The sequence below is a fragment of the Lacerta agilis genome, chromosome 9, assembly GCF_009819535.1.
Source record: "Lacerta agilis isolate rLacAgi1 chromosome 9, rLacAgi1.pri, whole genome shotgun sequence".
Lineage (NCBI taxonomy): Eukaryota > Metazoa > Chordata > Lepidosauria > Squamata > Lacertidae > Lacerta > Lacerta agilis.
Window position 1 is genome coordinate 43963981 of NC_046320.1, and position 19617 is coordinate 43983597.

General features: G+C 41.3%; 1 protein-coding gene across 1 annotated transcript; it reads right to left on the reverse strand.

Annotated features, from left to right (window-relative positions):
• Positions 1-4257: 4257 nt before the first annotated feature.
• On the reverse strand, positions 4258-19617 carry C9H4orf33 (chromosome 9 C4orf33 homolog). The gene is made up of 7 exons (XM_033159700.1): positions 19447-19617; positions 17164-17221; positions 15118-15298; positions 13567-13627; positions 12716-12764; positions 6457-6656; positions 4258-4681 (listed from the first exon to the last, which is right to left on the reverse strand). The coding sequence occupies exons 1-7, from the start codon at positions 19518-19520 to the stop codon at positions 4594-4596; spliced, it is 711 nt and encodes a 236-aa protein (XP_033015591.1). The 5' UTR covers positions 19521-19617; the 3' UTR covers positions 4258-4593.

The window sequence follows — 19617 nt, forward strand, 5'->3', positions numbered from 1 at the left end:
TGGTAGCTTCGAGAACACTGTCCAACCATCTTGTCCTCTGTCGTCCCCTTCTCCTTGTGCCTTCAATCTTTCCCAACATCAGGGTCTTTTCCAGGGAGTCTTCTCTTCTCATGAGGTGGCCAAAGTATTGGAGCCTAGTCAGCTGTGAAATAGTACTGCCATTGACAAGCAAGCACGGGCCTCCCTCATTAATGTACTCCCCTGAAACCTGGAGTTGGGCCATCTCAGATTATTATGCTCACCATGAAACCAACTAGTACACAAGGAAGCTTTTTCTGGGTTTTTAAGACACAACATTGCTACACATCCAAATAGGTTCTAAACATCTTTTGCCATTGTATTCCACAAGGAACTTTTAGCATTGTAATTCTGTGAAGGTGTCAAGAATATTCTGTTAGAAGGCGCCATCGCCTCCCTGAACTACATTTCGTAGAGTCCCTTGTGAAAAAGACATGGCAATTAAAGCATCTCAACGCTTGAGTGAAGCCTGGCTTCTCTCTCACTAGCTCACTAGCCATAATGTGCACTATAGCCAAGGTTAGAAAAATAAGCAACTATTCTGCTCTAATCTTCAGTTGTATATATAATCTTAGTCTCGCTGATAGGAAATGATTCAGTATTCTATTATCTTCAGTGACATGATTTATAGGGATTCTCTCTCTTCAACTTTTCTAACTTGCTGCATGTGCACTAGTTATGAAAACAATTCAGTGGGTGATTTCCAACCAAGTCATGCTCAGGGTAGGCTTACTGACATTAATCGGAAGTCTATTAGGTCTACTTTGAGTATGACTAACATTGGCTCTCATTTAAAGTTTTGCAGTGCTTCAGTTTATATTCTTCTATGGGCTTTCTTAAACCTTTGTTTACGGGGGAATATTGGGTTCAATTAAACAGAATTCAGTGGCTTCAATTGCTGAGCTTCTGTTGAATTCATGGAATGTGAAGAAGCAAGAATTTTGTCATTAGGAGATTTTTTTGGCCAGTATTGTTGCCTCACTGGAGTGATTTATTGCATTGCTCTTTAACTGGTGGGTTGAGACCCTCTAGTGCACAGGTGTCAAACACAAGGCCCGGGGGCCTAATCCGGCCCGCCAGACCTCGTCATGTGGCCCGCGTAGCGAAGCTGGGCCCGGAGACGCGCAGCGGGTGGCGCTTGGCCGGATTCCCAGCCGCTTCCTTAATCCCCCACCTGCTCCTTTTCTCCGCACCCCCACCTCCTCCAGCCTCGCGGCGCTGCTCTAGCAGACAGCAGCTGCGACACCCCCAAGATTTCAGAGCGCGCCGAAGGTGGCAGCCTCGATCCATCCGCCCTGGTTTCGGAGTGGGATTAGCCGGCGTTTCTAGAGCGCGTCGCGCAAAGCACTTGAGGCGCTTGTTAGCGGGTGGAGGGAGCAGTCACCTCGGAGCAGGGAGCTCGAGGAGGCTTTTAGGGCTTGTGGATTTTACAAGTAGCGGCGGGGAAACTGTGGGGGAGCCGCTTCGCCCCTTTAGTGCAGCGCCAGCCTCGCTACCTTTTTTTTTCTTTTTTTGGCTCCTGGTGGCTACTGGCAGCTTCCTTGGTGTGGGATTGGTGAGAGAAGAACTGTTTTGACATCTGGAATGTAACAAGGAAATGAGACAGAAGTCTGAGCTTGCAGTTGGTGGCCAAGATTATTCGCCCCTTTAGTGCAGCACCAGCCTCGCTACCTTTTTTTTTTTTACCTGGCAGAAAGTGCCGCCGTGTCAATCCTTAGCAAGCGGCTTTAGCACCGGGGCAGCCCCAATCCTGGCAGAGACGCTGCCGCCATGTGCGCGCTTACCTGGGAACAATCCCCATTCTACACAGTGGGACTGACTTCCAAATCTGGCGGCTGGGGGAGGGTGTCTTTCTTGAGCCAGCGCGAGTGCATCCTGGCTTCTTAGTCAATGTCCTCTTTATTCCTAACGAGGCGGGGTGGGGGAGGTTCGGGACTCTCCGTGGGGAGACCGCAGCAGAAGGCGGGATGGCTGGAGCATTGGCTGCGGCCCCAGGAGCACATCGCAGCTCGGGATCTCAGCCAAGGCAAGCAGCCGATGAGCCCGGCTGCAACAACCCGGCCCTTTGAGGGTGACCAAACTGCTGATGCGGCCCCCGATGAATTTGAGTTTGACACCCCTGCTCTAGTGGGTCACAGCCTCATTCAAGGTGGCTTGCATCAGGAGCGCTACTACTTTGCATTCACATGGTAAAAGATTAAGAAATCAGTTCCCAAATGCATGTTTGGGTTAAAAGTGAGTCCTAGGTCTGAAAACATTGCCAGACAAAATTTCTTTTTTTCTTTTTTGCCAAAAATCTACCAAAGAGCACAGGTGACAAATGGTACCAATCAATTTTTTTTTTCAAACATAAATGACTGAGGTATGTATTTTCCAAATGAGGCTCATATGTTTAAAATAATAAGAGAGGAATGTGCCATACCTCTGTTGCTGAATACACCAAAAAGAAGGAATATCTGAATCCATAGCATTCCACTGAACTAGGTGGATGACTTTAGAACAAGTTTTAAAAAATTATTTCATAACTCCGTGTAGGTGTGTGTTCAGGTGTGCACATCTGCATGAATGTGTAACTCATGAAGCAAAAAGCTTAAAATGAAACCGTGAAGTTAAGAAGAAACATATTAAAGGGAAAGCTCAGCTCATATTTAGCAGTGCCAAAACTAGTTCACTTTATACAGATTCAGTTATCTCAACAACTTAAAGCTTAAATGATTAAGGAAATAAGTTGTATTTAGGAAGGTACATATTAAGAGAAAATGCCATACTCACATTTGACCATGTTAAAATATACAAAAAATTGTAATGAGCCACTGCTTAGGAAAGAGCATTGTTCGACTTAATGTAAGTAATGAACCTTTCATGTGAAATGATGTAGTGTCACAACTCATTTGCATCCCACTTAAAGTGTAATTAGGTTTCCCTGACAGCATGGCTTATGGCTGAAAGAGCAGACCTGGCTGCTAAATTAATCCAGAATCCTTCTAGTTAATAACACTCTGCAAAGCAAACTTTGCACACTTTAAAGTTCCTGAAATCACACTTTACATGACAAATTAAAAAGGGATGCTAGTGAAGGCTTAAGGGATGATGGACCAAATTAATCCCCGGAGCTCATTTTACTTGAATTGCAACCATTTTCTTAAGAATAGCGTTTGATCTCAGGCAATTGCATTCAACACCGTGTTGCCATTTTACCACATTGATAGATGACCAGCATGTTAACTACAATATCCTTGGGCACCAGGGTTGCAGAGGGCCCAATATACATAAATGATGGAGAGCAGAATGATCACCACTAATTTCATTAATCGTAGTATGCAATCAAGATGTCAATTAGGTAAACAGCACAAAGTAACTTTGCAAAATGCCCCTTTTAAGGCCAATAACTGCTTCCAACTGTCAAAGGGGGTATTATAAAAGGAACCTGAAAGAAGGGCAAATTCATATTACTGTTCTTTTGTTACCAAATGGAATTATTATCCTCACTCACTCAGTAGTGTGATCCCTGATGGCAATCAGTACTGTCAAGGATGGCCATGTTTTATCTCCACTGTCAGAAACAGTATACCTCTGAATACCAGTTGCTGGAATCCACAAGTGTGAGATATTGCTTGTGGGTTTCCCATAGACATCTGGTCAGTCTCTGCAAGAACAGGATGCTATTCTACAAGGGCCTTTGGCCTGATCCTGCAGAGGTCCTTTTACATTTTTGGGACACCATGTGAATGATAGAATTCAAAACTATGCTTAGCCAATAGTGCTACAACAGAATTCAACAAGGTTTCCAGGAAGAGACAGAAAATAAAACTTTACTTAGTGTTGGGAGAAAGCATGTTATGATCCTCCCCACTTTATGGCTGACATAATGCTAACCTTTTAGGCTTTCATTAACTGAGATCAGGATATCTATTGGAACATCTTTCTCCATATGAATCCAGCTGTGCCTTAATGTCATTCTTAGAGCATCACAGATATGGCAGGTGGCAACATGGGAACAGGCTCCTGTGGTGCCTTGATTAAGAAATACTGGTACGCTCCCCAGGAAGACTTGCTTGGCATTTATTTTTATATTATTTCAGTGCCAGGCTGAAATTTTCTTGAGTACTGTCATGATATTTCTAGTTTCTGGTTTCTATGATGCTCTTCTATTTGTTACTGATTCTTGTTTTTACTGTGTTCTGATTATATTTTTCTCGTATTTTTATACTACTACTGTAAGCCATCCAAGGGAAAATTTATGAAGAGTGAGATATAAGTTCCTGACATAAATGATGACCAAGCTCTTGACCTTTGGTTTAAAGTAAGTATTAAACCAAAGAGCAAGAATCTGAGGGAAACAATGATATATAAAGAGTGATGTATATTGAAACCTGAAGTCTATTTGGAGCAAGTCAACAAGATAAACATTGAAAGGCCCAATCAATTCATTTATTTTAATTGGCTGACCCGCTAAAACCATGAAACGACACAACTAATTAAATATTTGACATCTCATATTGAAGCACAACACATTGTTACGTGTTTTGTAATTATTTTTCTCAATGATTGACTTGACTTTAGAGGTTGATGAAGTTATGACCACAGATCTGATGGAGGCTGGTTCCAGTCTTCTCCCATTATGTCCTTCAGGCTGAAATCTTTGAAATATTCTAGACGATGGCTATCAACAAAACATATCAGCACAAGTAGTTAAGGTCCTAAATAAGGTCCTAGGAGCATCACATGTCAATTGTATAGTTCAATAATTAATAGCATTCAATGAATGGATGATTTAAAACCACGAAGGAAGAAACGTTAGCTCTTCCAACAAGGTTTCTACCATATGGATCAAAATATAACTGTCCACAGTTAGTTAGTTCACAGGACTAATCTACACTAGTGATCAATAGCATTTAAAATGCATTTTAAAAACGTGACACCAGATGGTGCTGTAGAGCAATCTGTTGCCAATGGGAAATTGCATTTGTGTGTGTGTGTGTGTGTGTGTGTGTGTGTGTGTGTGTGTGTGTAGTGTTTTTAATAGCATTTTCCAGATCAGTGTAGATCCAGCCTTTGATTATGTTTGTACAAGTTTGGTTCTTGAACATCCAAGGCAAAAGGGATGAAAGTCAGCAGGAAGGAATGGGGAGGAATCTGACAATGTGAATTCCAAAGCAGATTCACCTGATCTGCACCTCCTGGGCTGAAGTACAGATCAGAAGCAGGCCAACTTCAGAATCCAAATTTGCTTGGTATTCCACTCATCGAGGTGGCTGAGCACTGGGTCTCTTCTTTGTGTTCATTTTCTCCTTGTACAATCTCAGGAGATTATATGGAGAGATAAATGGCTCCCCCCCCAATTAAATCCAATGGTGTACCAATGCCTTTTTCCGTAGTTTTCTCTAGAATGGAACATCATCAGTACCTGTCATTCCCAAAGGGAAATTTCAGGCTGTTTTTAGCAGTGTCCAGTGCCGGATTTACGTATAAGCTAAACTAGCTATAGCTTAGGGCCCCATTCTCTTGGGGCCCCCCCAAAAAAATTTAAGGGAAAAAACTGGATGCACATTTCCAAAAATAAGATAAAAAACAAATAAAATAAAACCTACATACAGCAACAGTGTTTTGTGTTGTGTAGGCTCCTATTTGTTATGTGCAAATGGCTTTAGATACCTATTAGGTCCATAAATTACCATATAGCATATATTCAACACAAAAAAGTGACAATTTGTTGTTGACAAAGGACAGCTAGACATATAAAGGGCCCCATTACCTTCAGTAGCTTAGGGCCTCATCAAACCTAAATCCGGCCCTGGCAGTGCCAGTTGTGATTCCTCCACAATGACAAGAACTAAGGTGGAAATTGGTTTGGACTAGGACCAGGGAGGTCCCCACTCAGCCAAGAAGCTTTCTGGGTGATCTTGGGCCAGTCACAATCTCTCAGCCAAACCTGTCTCACAGGGTTATGGAGATATTAAAATAGGTTCCTTGGAGGCAAGCTGGAATATAAATGTAACAACCACAACAACTTATTCAATTGGTAGCCATATGTGCTAAAAAAAGGACCGAACAAGCCTTATAGAATCCACAAGAAGACATAATGGATGTTGGCTGTTAATATATAGTTATCCTTCACCACAAAAGCATTTCCAGAGTTAGCTGAGGGAAAGGTATGTTCACTGCACTGTGGAAAAATGAGGACTGGCCTACCCTCCCATGATCCAGTCACCAGTTTTCCTGTATTTACTGCTTTTACACTTCATAAAATAGGTCCTAGCGGTACACTATGAAATTGTCAATATGAAGAGTAAACAGCATAAATATCCAAGTATATCCCAGTAAAGAATGAAGGATTTTCTAAATGTGTTATGTAAGCAGTTACTGTCAAGAATAAAAAAGAAGCTTCAGGAACAGTTGGAAAGCAATTTGAGAGAGACATGGGTGTTTTGTACTCACAAATCAGGGCCCTGCCCCTCTTTGATCTCTTCTTGTGGTACTGGATAAAGTGCCTCATACATTCTCCCAATCCCAGACCCATGGATTGCATATGAATTCATCTTGTCCACACCGGGGGGGAAGTAGTCCCAAGGAATAATTGCTGTGCCATTCCAGGTGCCCCCATTTATATCAGCTTTAAATGTCAACGGAAGTCCTTTCTGCACAATGGAACACAAAACACACTCAAAAAACGCCGTCACTATTTTCACATTAAGTTAGTATCAGTACAAGATATTAAGCCACATAACCATTTTAAAACAAACTTTAGCACAATGCTTAATTATCAAGATAACACTGAATTGCTGCACTTGAAGTTCCTGTTAGTGCTTCTGTGAAAATGTCAGCTGTTGTTTTAAACATTTATAATACCATTCTATCTATTCAAAAATTTAATATAGAAGTTCAATTAAGAGAAGTGCAACTTTTGAGTTTTAGAAAGTGCTTTAATATAATGTACAAAGAAAGAAAGAAAGAAATTCATGTCATTGGAAGACTTTCAGGTAGTATACAAAAAAGTAAGTGGACTTCTTATTCAGTTTCAATTTCAATATGTCCTCTGAGTAACCATCTGACAGAACGGATTAAAAAGGAAGCATAAATCCCTGAAGCCAACATTAATTCAAATAAATAGCAGGAATTATAGGATTTCATTTGTGAAGAGGCAACCACCAGCTGCTTGCAAAAGCAATTACACTAGCTCTTTACAGAGATGCCCTAATTGAAACTATTGGTATTGAAGTTGTAACATTAACATCAAAGGAGACGGGTAATAATTTAGATATAGGAATGTGCCAAAGGCAGCATTTGCATTAAATCTGTGCCACTTTAGGAGCCAGCTAGATCCCTCAGAGATCCATTCATTTTTTTTCCAGCTGGCCATATCTTGGTAGACTGACATTGGCTATGTACACGCTAATCTGCTTGTAGCACAAAAATGTAGTTTCTCTCAGTACAGTATTATTAATGTTTGTCCTCAACATTGTAGATTGCTTCTAGATCCTGCTGTCCACAAGGGTGGGTGCAGTTAAAGTTTAAAAAACATCCCGTTGATTTGGTTATCTACATCTTTCCCTCTCTGCATATACCCCAGGTGAATAAAAGAGGAAGTGAATAAAAGAATGAATGTTGTAATATACTTGTGTGCATGAAAGGGTTAACTTGAGCTCAGTTACCATTGATTCTAGAATAAAATGTCTTTACAGACATACTCTTTGCACTGTTCCACAACTGCCAATATTTGACATTCAGAAAGGTCATCAGGCTACCAATTGACCAGCAACCCAACATCCCAACCTGTGTGCTTTTAAAGCAACTTAATCTGCATAAATCAACAGATGAAGCTTTTGACTCCATCAAGGTCAACGTTGTCACCTGCTCATGTTTGTATGCTAAGCAATTGTTACAAGGCACAGGAGCAGGGTAGGGCCCACTGAAAACAATTTGAAACCCTAAATGGGGGTTGATTTAGGCCAGGGCCTCTGGGATATGCAGTCAAGTCCTCATCTGTCATGGACACACAGTGTGACATGAGACATGTCTCTGTGTCTCCTTTAAGCAGGTAATAATAGTAACTGGTCTTTCAAGTGTGTAGGGATAGGGGAGAGAAAATATTGATGTTAAAACACTGTGCACATAGGATATAAAACCATCCCTAGAACTCTCACACCAGATCTCGGTGATTATCTTTCCTTCTCTCCATTCCGTTGCTTCCTTGATTTCTTCTTTTCTTGACTCACATTTCTCCCTTTTTAAAGCCCTCTTCAGGCATTCAGAAGAACATTGTGGGTTTAGAGTGAGGAATGAGCATGCAAACGAGCCCTATGACTGTCATACATTCAGCACCCAGGGGGATTCTAACCAGCTAAATATAGCTAGAATCCTCCCTACAATCAGGAAATCAGGCCCACCCAGGATTCCAATTACGTTCAGCTGAATGTGGTTAGACTCCTTCTACCGACCTTTGCACTGAACACACAAAGTTCAGGGGAAGAGGGGGTGGGGTGAGTGTGCATGGGGACAAGGGGGGCTGGGCCAATATATCTGCCCCCATCTCCATGCAGTCTCTCACAGACTTTTGATTAACTGAAGAGGGCTCTTGTCTCCATTTTTCTCTCCCCCCCAAACCTGTTTCTCCCTTCTGCTTCCATATATAAACTGAAGCAGCAAAGTAGAAGTTGCTACTCCCCTCTTTGCAAACAGCAAGGAAGGTAACCTGAAGCAGAATGCCAGCTACAGGCAAAACTGAACATTATATTCAACTAAGCCCTATTCAGAGGAGACCCTCTGAAATTAATGAACTAAAGTTTGTCATGTCTACCCTGAATAGGACTAACATTCAATACCACCCTAACACCTACAGTTTAATTTTGTTTATGAAACCAGGAAGGAGAACATCACTCTTCTCTCCAGCAACAGCCAGATCTAATAATAACTTTGCTCCTGGTGACAAAGCAACTGGAATTTTGGGGCTGTAGTCAGAACCCTTTGTTTAAGGATCACAGTTAAATACTGCTGATGGCAAAGCAAACAAACCACCCTCCACCTGTTAGCTCTGCCTGTACTGGTTTTAAACATAGAAATTATTTGTTCAGCTCCAATAGTAAATAGGTTATTCAATAAATATGCTGTCAGCTGTGGATTTCTGCTGTGAATTGCTTTCAGTATTCTTCACCTCAAGTATATTGCTGGATAGAACCCAGAGGGTGTTGGCATCCCAGATAGCTTATTTCATTTTCTGGGAACAATGATACAGCCACATTTTCATCTGTGTTTCAGATGCCGCATCTTATGCTGTATATTAAAGTCTAAATGCAATCAAAACTTTTGCTCAGAAGATGGATTCACATGACAATTGTGTGTGCTTTGAAGCAGAATTCACAAGTCACCTTGAACCAGGCTGGAGTGAATTAAATGAAGATTACCATAAAGGACAGTCTTAAGCCCTATTAGTTCAGTGGGTAAGTGTATATAAGATTGCAGCCTTAAATCATGAATAAACCACAAAGAGAAAGTTTGATTTAAGTTGCTGATTCTAAATCAGATTTCCCATTTCCACTTCAATTGTTTCCTAAACAAAATATAGTAATAATTGTTTGATATAACTCTTAAAATTTGTAGCTATAGCACTAAATAGTAGTATACTATATAAAATAAGGGAAGTTGTACATGTGAATTCACTCTGTCCTGCATATATTTTGCTAAACTTCTCAGACTTAACACTGATTTAAGAAAGTACAAGGAAACTGAGATCCCACCCTCACATACCTTTCACATCTGCACAAACATTGTTATCTGAACATATTTCTTGATAACAAATGAGAAATATAAAGCTTAGCTTGATTCCACAAAATTAATTTCTTATTTAATTTCAGTGCAATTACTGCGCATTTATCTGACATAACATCACTGAGAACACACCCAGGTGAGCTTTCAGATACCATGTTCTAATCTGGAAACCTATAGCCTTGGGTGCTTATTCCTTGGTTTCTTCTTTGCATGTCGATATCCCAACCCCTCCCGTGAATAAATAAGACACAAGACACTGTATATAAGGTTAAATGGAGAATAAAAGGCCACAACTTTATTGGTTCCGGATGTTGAGTGGTATTGGCTTTAGGCATTGGATCTAACTAGACTATATCCGACTCCAGTACGACGTGCTGGCAGTCCAGGAAGGGATAACCACTGTTGGGTGAGCCCTTGCTGCTGCACATCAGCTAAGGACTCACCCTGTGATTACCGATCTGGGGCGTGCCTTAGGCCCTGACCACCCACGGCTCCGGACACGGACACGCCCCCCGGACTCCTTTACGAAGTACCCTTCAGCACTTGGGGGGAGGTGTTGGCCCGTCCTCCCCCCACCTCCTAACCTTCCTGACCTTATCCAATGCCTAACCGCCAAACCAAAGTTGTGACGAGTTGCTACGAGGTAGGCGAAAACCACAAGGCGGAGCCAATTTGCCAGGTGGAAAAATTCCTACCAGGCCCCTCAACGGCGACCAACCGTGGTCCATAGCAAGGTCAAGGAAAACCTAACCTAAAGGGAGGGTGGGAAGGGAAAGCAGGAACGAACGGGAGCCCAGGAAAAGAGGGCGAGCTCTGGCTGCGAGCCCACTTAATTGCAGTGGGCACGCCCTAGCCGGCTGCACCGGTTGGTCAGCCAGCTGGGCACTGCACCCAGAGCACACCCAATAGCGCCAGGGGATGCAAGCATCCCCTGTGCACGTGGAGGGCTCGTGCTAACTGCAACCCCCCCTCCTTTCTAAGGGCGGAAGGGGCTTTCCGGCATTTGCTGAGATGCCCCAAACTAGTACTAACTATAATTCTAATTTCCAATGCATGGTTTGAAGTAGGTTTGCAAACCAGACTTTGGGGATTACTAACCATAGTTTGCCTGATTTGGACATCACAGCAAACTGTGGTTAGAGCAACATGAAGATGGAGAATAGAAACAGCAGATGAGAAGGGAGGAGGAAGTGCATCAGCTTGCAAGCACATCCCCATTTATGATCCTACAAATTATGGATACTTAATGAATTGGACTTGATGACTATCCAGCTTCATGACTGAGCAGGGAATATCAATCCATATTTTCCCATTCCAAGTCCAACACTCTATTTCCCATAACACACTTGCTCTCATATTATATGATACTGCTTGCTGAAGAAGTAAATAATGTGTTCCCCATTTCCATTTTTATAGCATGAAAAGTTTTAGAATAAGATGTTCTTACTTATCTAAGATCTTCTGTCAAAGTATATCAAAAACTGTAAAAAAATCATTATAATATATGCCATATAATTCCTATTCTGTTCACATTGCACAGATATAAACTGACTCATGATAAACAGTAAAAACATATTGAAACGGTAACATATTGATGCTGTACAAAATTCTAAAATATGATGGTATGCAAATAATTTATTATGAATCTCCATAGCATAACCCATGATTATTAGCTTCTAAATGTAAAATGCCTTTCTATGGGAATATATATATACATTGGTTATAATGGTTTTAAGGAATGCTGAATTGCTCAGCACTAAATAGGAAGGGAAATGGTCTCAGATAAATTTATAGCATAATAAAAACTTTGATGTAAATGCAGGATGTGCCAACAGGTGAGAGTTTTTTTTAAATTAATTTGATCGAATAAGCTCCATGGAACCAATTTGCAAATGATTTGCAGATGTGTTGGCATTGCTTAACTGTATTGCCATGATTTATGTTACTTAACACTAACGCAGATGATGAAATGAATTTATTGTCTGTAATTACCACAAGGGGGGGGGGAGCGATCAGAAAGGAAAACGAGATTTAAAACAAAAACAAAAAACCTTGAACACAGAGAATGGCTATTTAAACTCTGCTCATAAAGCAAACTGTGGGAAACCATTGATTTAATTATACTGCAGCAACCAATTGTACCATTATTTGCAATTGCTTGCAGAATTCTTTAGCAAAATGACCTTATCTGATCTGGAGAAGCTAGGTCCCATTATTTCATACACTCACTTATGAGTAATTTCCACTGAACATCCATTGAAAATTATTCATGAATGCATTTTAGATGATGCCATGGCCAGGACTTCCATTAAGTTAAATAGCGGGCATATAGTAATCAAATAACTTAGTGCAAAAATATTAGTATAAAAAGAGTTGCAATTTTACATAGTTTTACTCATCATCTTAATCCCTGCAGTGAACTAAAGATAGTCACATTAGGCGGCAATCCTAAACTCACTTACCTGGGAGTAAGCCCCATTAAACTCAGCAGGCTTACTTTTAAATAGACATGCATAGAATTCCACACAGCTGTTTGCAACTCTGAAGAAGAACACATAGTGTTCTTTTGCTTCATTTTACACAGTAATAGAAGACTGGGCGCACAATGTGCATATAATAATATTCACAAGTTTTATGTACTCAGGATGCTGAAAAAAGGTAGAGGGTGGCACCCCCTAGCATCTGCTGCCTAAGGCAACTGACTCACTCTGCCTAATGGCACAGTCAGCCTTGAAGCCACCCACAAAGATGCAGAGGGGTCATGTTAATGTTTTATATATGCATTCTATGATGTCAGCATACACAAATGTGAGAATCATTGTGTTCATAAAACAGGAAATATACATAGAGCATCCTAATAAAACCTTACTTTGTTAAATGCTTGCTTCATTTAATTTAACAACAACAAAATTTCATGCAGAATTCTACTTACCTCAATACAATCTCCTGCAGAAAGAAGTAATACAAGATGTTGGCCATGCCTAGCAAAACAAAATCATGAGGATGAGGGGTGGGTGGGAATCAATGGCATTGTCAAAACAGGTTTCATAGGAATACAAAACAGTCAACGTAACAATTTAATGAATTCCATAGCAGGTTATAGAAAAGAACAAAATGTTGTGAGTGCTGCCATAAAATGGAGTGTGTTGCCTTCACTTTGGGCAGACTTAGTCATTGTTTTCTGGAGCTAGGAAGGCTCGGGCTGTGTATGCATTGCTGTTTACTCTGGCTCCAGTGCACTCCCACTGCTGGTCTTTGAAGCCATGTAAACATGACGTTAACCACAATCTATAGCTAACCTACAGTTTCTTGAGATATACTGATGTATGTGGCCTAGGACCCTCGTACATACGGGACCACCTCTCCTGGTATGCCCCGCAGAGGACCTTAAGGTCCACAAATAACAACACTTTGGAGGTCCTGAGCCGCAAGGTGGTTAGAGTGGTCTCAACTAGGGCCAGGGCCTTTTCAGTACTGGCCCCGCCTTGGTGGAATGCTCTGCACAAGAGACCAGGGCCCTGTGGGATTTGACATCTTTCCGCAGGGCCTGCAAGACGGAGCTGTTTCCCCTGGCCTTTGGTTTGGACACAGTCTGACCCTTATGTTTCCCTCCACTTATGGTTTTGATCTATGGGATACTACTAAAATGAGGCTGCATTTTACATGCTCAGATGACAACTTCATTGATAGGCATTCAGGAGAATGTAATAGTGTGAGACCTTCACCTATAAACCAAAGTCTAAAGTAATAGACACAATGTGTTGTTTACATGGCAAAACTTACGGGCAGACTTCCACTTCCAGATAGTTTCTTGTTGCACTATTCAAAAAGAAGGATTCAGCCACTGTGAAAGAAATAATACCAGAATGCTAGTGTGTACGGTTTGGAAGGAAGGGGAATCAACCAAGGAATTTTATTGTTATTTCAGAGAGGCAAAAAATTATTCACCTTTATAATAGTTCACTCTCACATCCATTTAATGTTTCACATACGGTTTAACTCAAAAGCGCATGGGTTCTTGTTTCAGATAAGATCTTACTATGGATTCTGTAATGATTTAACACACTGGTTCATGTCTGGATGAATCTGGTTCACCTCCATGTAATCCATACATTGTGATTCAAAAAACACCTTGACTTAGTCATGTCCAAAACCTTGTGCATATGCAGTAAATGAGTAAGATTGTTGATCCCCCCCTTTTAACAACAAACCATCTTTTAAAACCCTCAATTTCAAAAGTGGTTTGCCATGTTACATGTGTGTGAGGGGAAGGAAGGGCTCACCTTCAAAGCTCTTTGGGGTTCATGGGACTAATTATTTAGTTCTTTGGGTCCTGCCATATCTATGGGTGCTCTGTGATGACTGTAGACACTTTAGGTTTCTGTATCTCGAACACTAAAGTTCATGCCAGGAGTTGCTGTGTTTTTATAGACCAGTATCTGCTTTTATTCATATCCATGGCATATTTTATGCTTTGTTTATTACAGCATCCCCAGTGAACAGCAGACCTTCATAGCATACCACAAACTGCTTTGAGAATTCCCATCAATTTTAGAAAAGGTTAGTTGTGTTTCATGTGGAACTGCTGTTTGGAATGCCCAAACCTTCCTCCAGCTTGCTGAACTAGCTGAGTTGTTTTAAAAAACAAAAACAAAATGCTCTTGGCTATTAAAATGTTATCATGTTATAACAAAAAGTTAAAATCCTACTACGTTTAGTAGGAGCTTTGGGGGGTTGAAGTGAGTGAAGAATAAAGCTGTGTGTACAGGGCAAATGTAAATAGTGACCAGGATTCAACAATGATCTTACTGTGCAACATTAAGCAGAAGAGGCATGAGGTACAGACTTCCAGTTCTCCCACACTGGTTTGCCAGCTCTAGGCTGAAATAGGGGGGAGCATGATCCTGGGCTCTCTGCAATGATGAAGGGACCTTAGATTCAGTTTGCCCAAGCCACCTTTTGGGCAACTGTGAGAGGAAGAGCCACCATCTCTAGATATATACCCACTGAACTAATCACAGCATAGCAAGTCCCCCCCCCCCCAAACCTCAACAGGCACGACCCTTTGCCAGCAGAGATCCATCTCTACAAAATCCCACCTATTCCAGTTAGTGCTCATGCCACTTTTAAAAAGAAATACACAATATTTTTCATTTTGAAGTTGTTTGGCGATACAATGAACAGGAAATACTTCATCTCAAGAAGCACTGAACACATGAGCTCTTAATACACATTATTACTGCTGGGGGGGGGACTGCTAGTTGAATCAATATTAGTTTTCTAGGCCTGAAACGTTACCACTTTTTGTGTTATATACCTTTCAAAAAACCTCACCTTCATAGTCCCAAAGGCCATCAAAAGGCTTTCCAGGTTCACCAGGTGGAGCTGGAGGATCATCGAAGAATAAGGAGTTCACTTCCATTACTAAGCCTTGAACACCAGGTTTAAATGTGATAGTCACTGGAGCATGCAAAACCGGTATGCTGTCCCAGGAATTTACAATTTTATATTCTACCTACAAAAACACATTAAAAGTGATCAAGATTTATATTATCTGGTTCCAACAGAGTTAGTCTGAGGCTACATTTCCATAGTACATTAAAGGCGTTTTTCCCATATTGTGCTATTTGGGCAACCTAGATATTGCAGTGAAATGTGACTGTAGTCTTCTGGGGACAAACTTTTCTCCACAAAGGTTTCCAATGTGCTGAATCAGATCCAAATCAATTAAGCATGCTAATTAGAAAACAAAATTTTAAAAGAAGTACATGCATGTTAGCTGCCTAAGTGGCTAATAAAAAATACTAATAAAAAAAACTATCATTAGCAAATGTAGTTGAAGCGAAATATTAAATTAGGAACGAAAATAAAAAGTGCACATTATGTGATTTAAATGTTACAAAGTTTTAGCTGTGGTTGTTTACTGGAATACTTGCAAATATTTTAAGACCATGACAACTCAATAACATATATTTCCCTAACATTTCTGGAATATTTTGTGTATGTGGGGTGAGTGGGTGCCTGGGTAGAATTAAGGCACTGAAAATTATTAATATGGAATATTTACATTTCAAAACAACATAGGCTTTCTAGGTACAGTCACCTAAAAAACAGTAAAACTTTGAAACTCCCTAGTCTAGCTGGTACTGTGCTCATTCATTCATTTAATATCAAATTAATCCTAAGTGGGGTGGGGCAAGTGATGTGGAGAAATATACTACCACATCCCAAGTCCTCTGAGCCCAGCCACAACAGAAGGCGAGCAGGTGATTTATTGTTCTTTTTCACTATTTCAGCTCCAGACCAGTACAGCCCAGGGGCCTGGAGACTGGGCCCCTCCAAGGACTCTGGATTCAACAGCTTGCAACATCCCATTTCAGAGCTTCTGATTGCTTTTGCCGATAGGACAGCTGCCAGTAATAGTAGCTTTCCGCACTGGCAGAGGAAGAGGAGTGCGGGGGGAGCGCACCGCCCCCAGCAGTGCAATCCTGGTGGGGTGCCATCGTGGCTGCCCCCCCCCACGCTGGGCACCACGCCCCTGCAGGGGGCATATCACGCACCCAGGACGTGCGCCACGCCCCCAGGACGCGCGCCAAGCCTCTGCAGGCAGTGTGCCATGCCCCCAGGATGCACGCAACGCCCCTGTGGGCAGCACATCCTACCCCGGGGCGCACGCACGCCAGCCCCGCCCTCGCCTGCTCTCTGCCCCCCAGTGCCGGAGCATGAAGCTCCACCACTGGTTTTCTGCCACCTTGGCAAAGCTGGCTTCCTACAGCAAAGGACACCTGACCCCAGTGGCAGCCCTCCTCTTTGCTGCCAAAGGAGCACCAATGCACCATACAGCCTGTCATCTCAGTAGAAAGTGCAATCTATTTTATTTTATTTTACTATACACAAAGAGAATGCAGAAGTTTATGGGAGTTGGAATCCCAACAACATCTACAGAGCCACAGGTTGGCCAGTCCTGTGCTAAATGAATAGTCTTGGGGAAAGTAAAGAGCAAATCTATTTCCACCTGTAACCAAAAGGTGGCTTGCCAAAATCTCAGAGGTACAGTACAGCTAAACTTTAGCTGCTGAAATGAGCCAAAACCAAACGCTTTTGAGAAGCGAGAGAACAGAGCTAACAGCTGTTCATTTGCAACATTCCAAGTCAGTGCAAGATTACAGTTCCTTTAAAATGTGAATAGGAGACTTGATGAGAAACACAGCACCGCTGCACTTAACATTTTAATGCAATTGAGAAAACGAAATATAAAAGGTAACAGCAGGTGAGACTTCACCATTGCATTGTATTTAATCTCAGTAACTGCTATGAAAATTTATTAAAATACTTTTCACAATGTTCTCTTGTGTTTCCCATATGTAGGTAAATTCTCACCTGTCTTGTTTCATCCCTCAGAAATTTTGCCTCATGATCACTGAACACAGCACTTTCACTTGAGAAAAAAAGATAGATAACAATAGGTGAAATGGAATCTGCCTGCATTAATCTATATTGTTGCACTACATTGTTTTATTCTCGAAATGCAAAACGTCAGTTTAGAAACTGCAATCCCATTAGGGTTATATGGGAACAATGTGAGGTTCTATTTTGAAAAAACAAAAACACAACTTCTAGAAGAAAACTTAGTAGGGATTTCCCAAGCATAACATTGTTAACTTTAGTCTCCCATCTAGTGGCAAAAAGAAGTAAGAGTCAGAGTTTTTGTGATAAGCCTATTAACACAATAATTACGAGGGGAGCAAGACACCTTAATTTTATATATACGACTATAAGAGTGATAAAATTTCATAGAAAGTGCAACAACACAAAATTCCTATTTTCAAAACCTTGGAAACATTTCAGGAAGTATTGGGCAAGATAAATCCTCATTTGGATTGGTCTGGAAGACTTAAAACAATGGCTGTAGGTCTTATCACAATGTTTGTCCACCTTTGGTCCCCACACAGCACTCAGATGTCACCTGTGGTTCCTAAAAGCTGTCAGCATGTGACAGTGACCACACCCCAGGAACACCTTCGCCTTTCCAGCTAAATTGGGTGAGAGTAGCTGATGAGTTTCAAACCCTTGAAGAGTTAGGGATTTTCTCTGCGTTTGAAAACAGGCTCCAGCAGATTGAGTGGATGAGACCAATAGTGGGTCCAACAGTAAAGAAGGTGGTTTCTGCATGTGCTATAGAGGGAAGTGAGGAGCAGGTGGGGCTTGTCAACCTGGGAAGGTAGTCCATCTAGGTGAAGGAAAATTCTGACCCTAAACCTCTGCTGCCTTGCTGGATACCTTCAGGAAAAGAAAAGGCGAAGGAGTAAACCCTATACAAATTCGGAGTGGAGTCTGTAAGATGGTTGGATGGTGTCTTGTACACCTCCTTCCAGCAACTCCTGCAGCCAAGCTGGTGTCAAATATATTGCTCTGCTTTCCTTTGGTTCACATCAGTGAGGTCAAGGGGGAGTCATGTCGTCTAGGGAGCCCAGGACTGCCATACAACACTGCCTAGGCTTGTGTTCTGGGGAGGTCACTTTGGTGCTGCAAACACAGAGGTCTGACTTCATCCTTCACCCCTGGAGGTACACTTCATTGTCTCTCAAGATAGACAGATGCCAACAAAGATCTTATCCTGTAGATCAGGGATCTCCAAACTAAGGCCCGGGTGCAACCCGATCGCCTTCTAAATCTGGCGATCGGGTTGGACGGTCCGGGAATCAGCATGTTTTTACATGAATGTAAAAGGAATGTGTGCTTTTATTTAAAATGCATCTCTGGGTTATTTGTGGGGCATAGGAATTTGTTCATATATTTTTTTTCAAAATATAGTCTGGCCCCCCACAAGGTCTGAGGGACAGTGGACCGGCCCCCTGCTGAAAAAGTTTGCTGACCCCTGATGTAGATGGATCACAAAATATTGGACTGGTTTGTGTTATATTCTTGTAGCTATTGGGAAAATATGTATTTAAAAGAATGATGAAGTGGGGAGGGGGGAGTCCTAGCAAATAAATGCATGCATACACTTTCCTGCATATGCAAGAACAACAATGTGGGGGATACTGGGTTTTGTTTTTTGTTACTATGTTAAACATTTTTGTGTTTTTATAATCTAATCTGATCCTCAGGTGAAGGGCAGATATAGAAATTTAATAAATGATGATGATGATGCAATAGAGTGTTTAAGCAGAAAAGTAGGTAAAAACCCTTGTTTTTAAAAGAAAAAGAAAAAAGAGACCATGACATTTCCAGGACTCAAATAATACTCATTCACAACATCTGCATATGGTGTACACTGAAGCAGTACAGTAGTGCCGAGGGTTTGCCTTTCCCCAAACCAATTAGATCACTCCTACAGAGCTTATAACTTAAACCAGGCTCTTTAGTGAAGAACCTTTCATCCACTCTGCACTGTAACCATCTCTGTGTTGGAAGAACACATTTGTTCTGCCATTCTCAGTTTCCTTCCTTTTATTGTAATGGCTCCCAACTATCCCTTCTTACAATAGGGAATAAAGATTCTGCTTTAACACCATGCAACCCACTTAACTTTTTAATATATATGGGCTGGAGAAAGGAAAAATCAACCATATGTAATAAACAAGGCTTTCTTTTTCAGTTTGGTAAACAGAGGAGAACTGAAACAAATACCAGTAATATAGAAATAAAGTTAACTAGTACCTGCTTAGCACGAAGTGGTGGGCAAAGTCAGGAAAGCAGGCAGCAATAAAAGCCACAGCAAATAAAGTATTCATTTTTAAAAGCTATTGGGCAGAACAAAAAATTATGCTTTATATACCAGTTAGATTAACAAAGCTGAATAGCCATTGGCTTTGGAGGGTGTTTACTATA

Coding starts and splice junctions, on each gene's coding strand:
- C9H4orf33 (XM_033159700.1), bottom strand. CDS start 19,520: ATGAATACTTTATTTGCTGTGGCTTTTATTGCTGCCTGCTTTCCTGAC. Junction 17,222..19,446: donor CACCACTTCGTGCTAAGCAG/GTACTAGTTAAC, acceptor TTTTTTCTCAAG/TGAAAGTGCTGTGTTCAGTG. Junction 15,299..17,163: donor TGAGGGATGAAACAAGACAG/GTGAGAATTTAC, acceptor GTGTTTTTGTAG/GTAGAATATAAAATTGTAAA.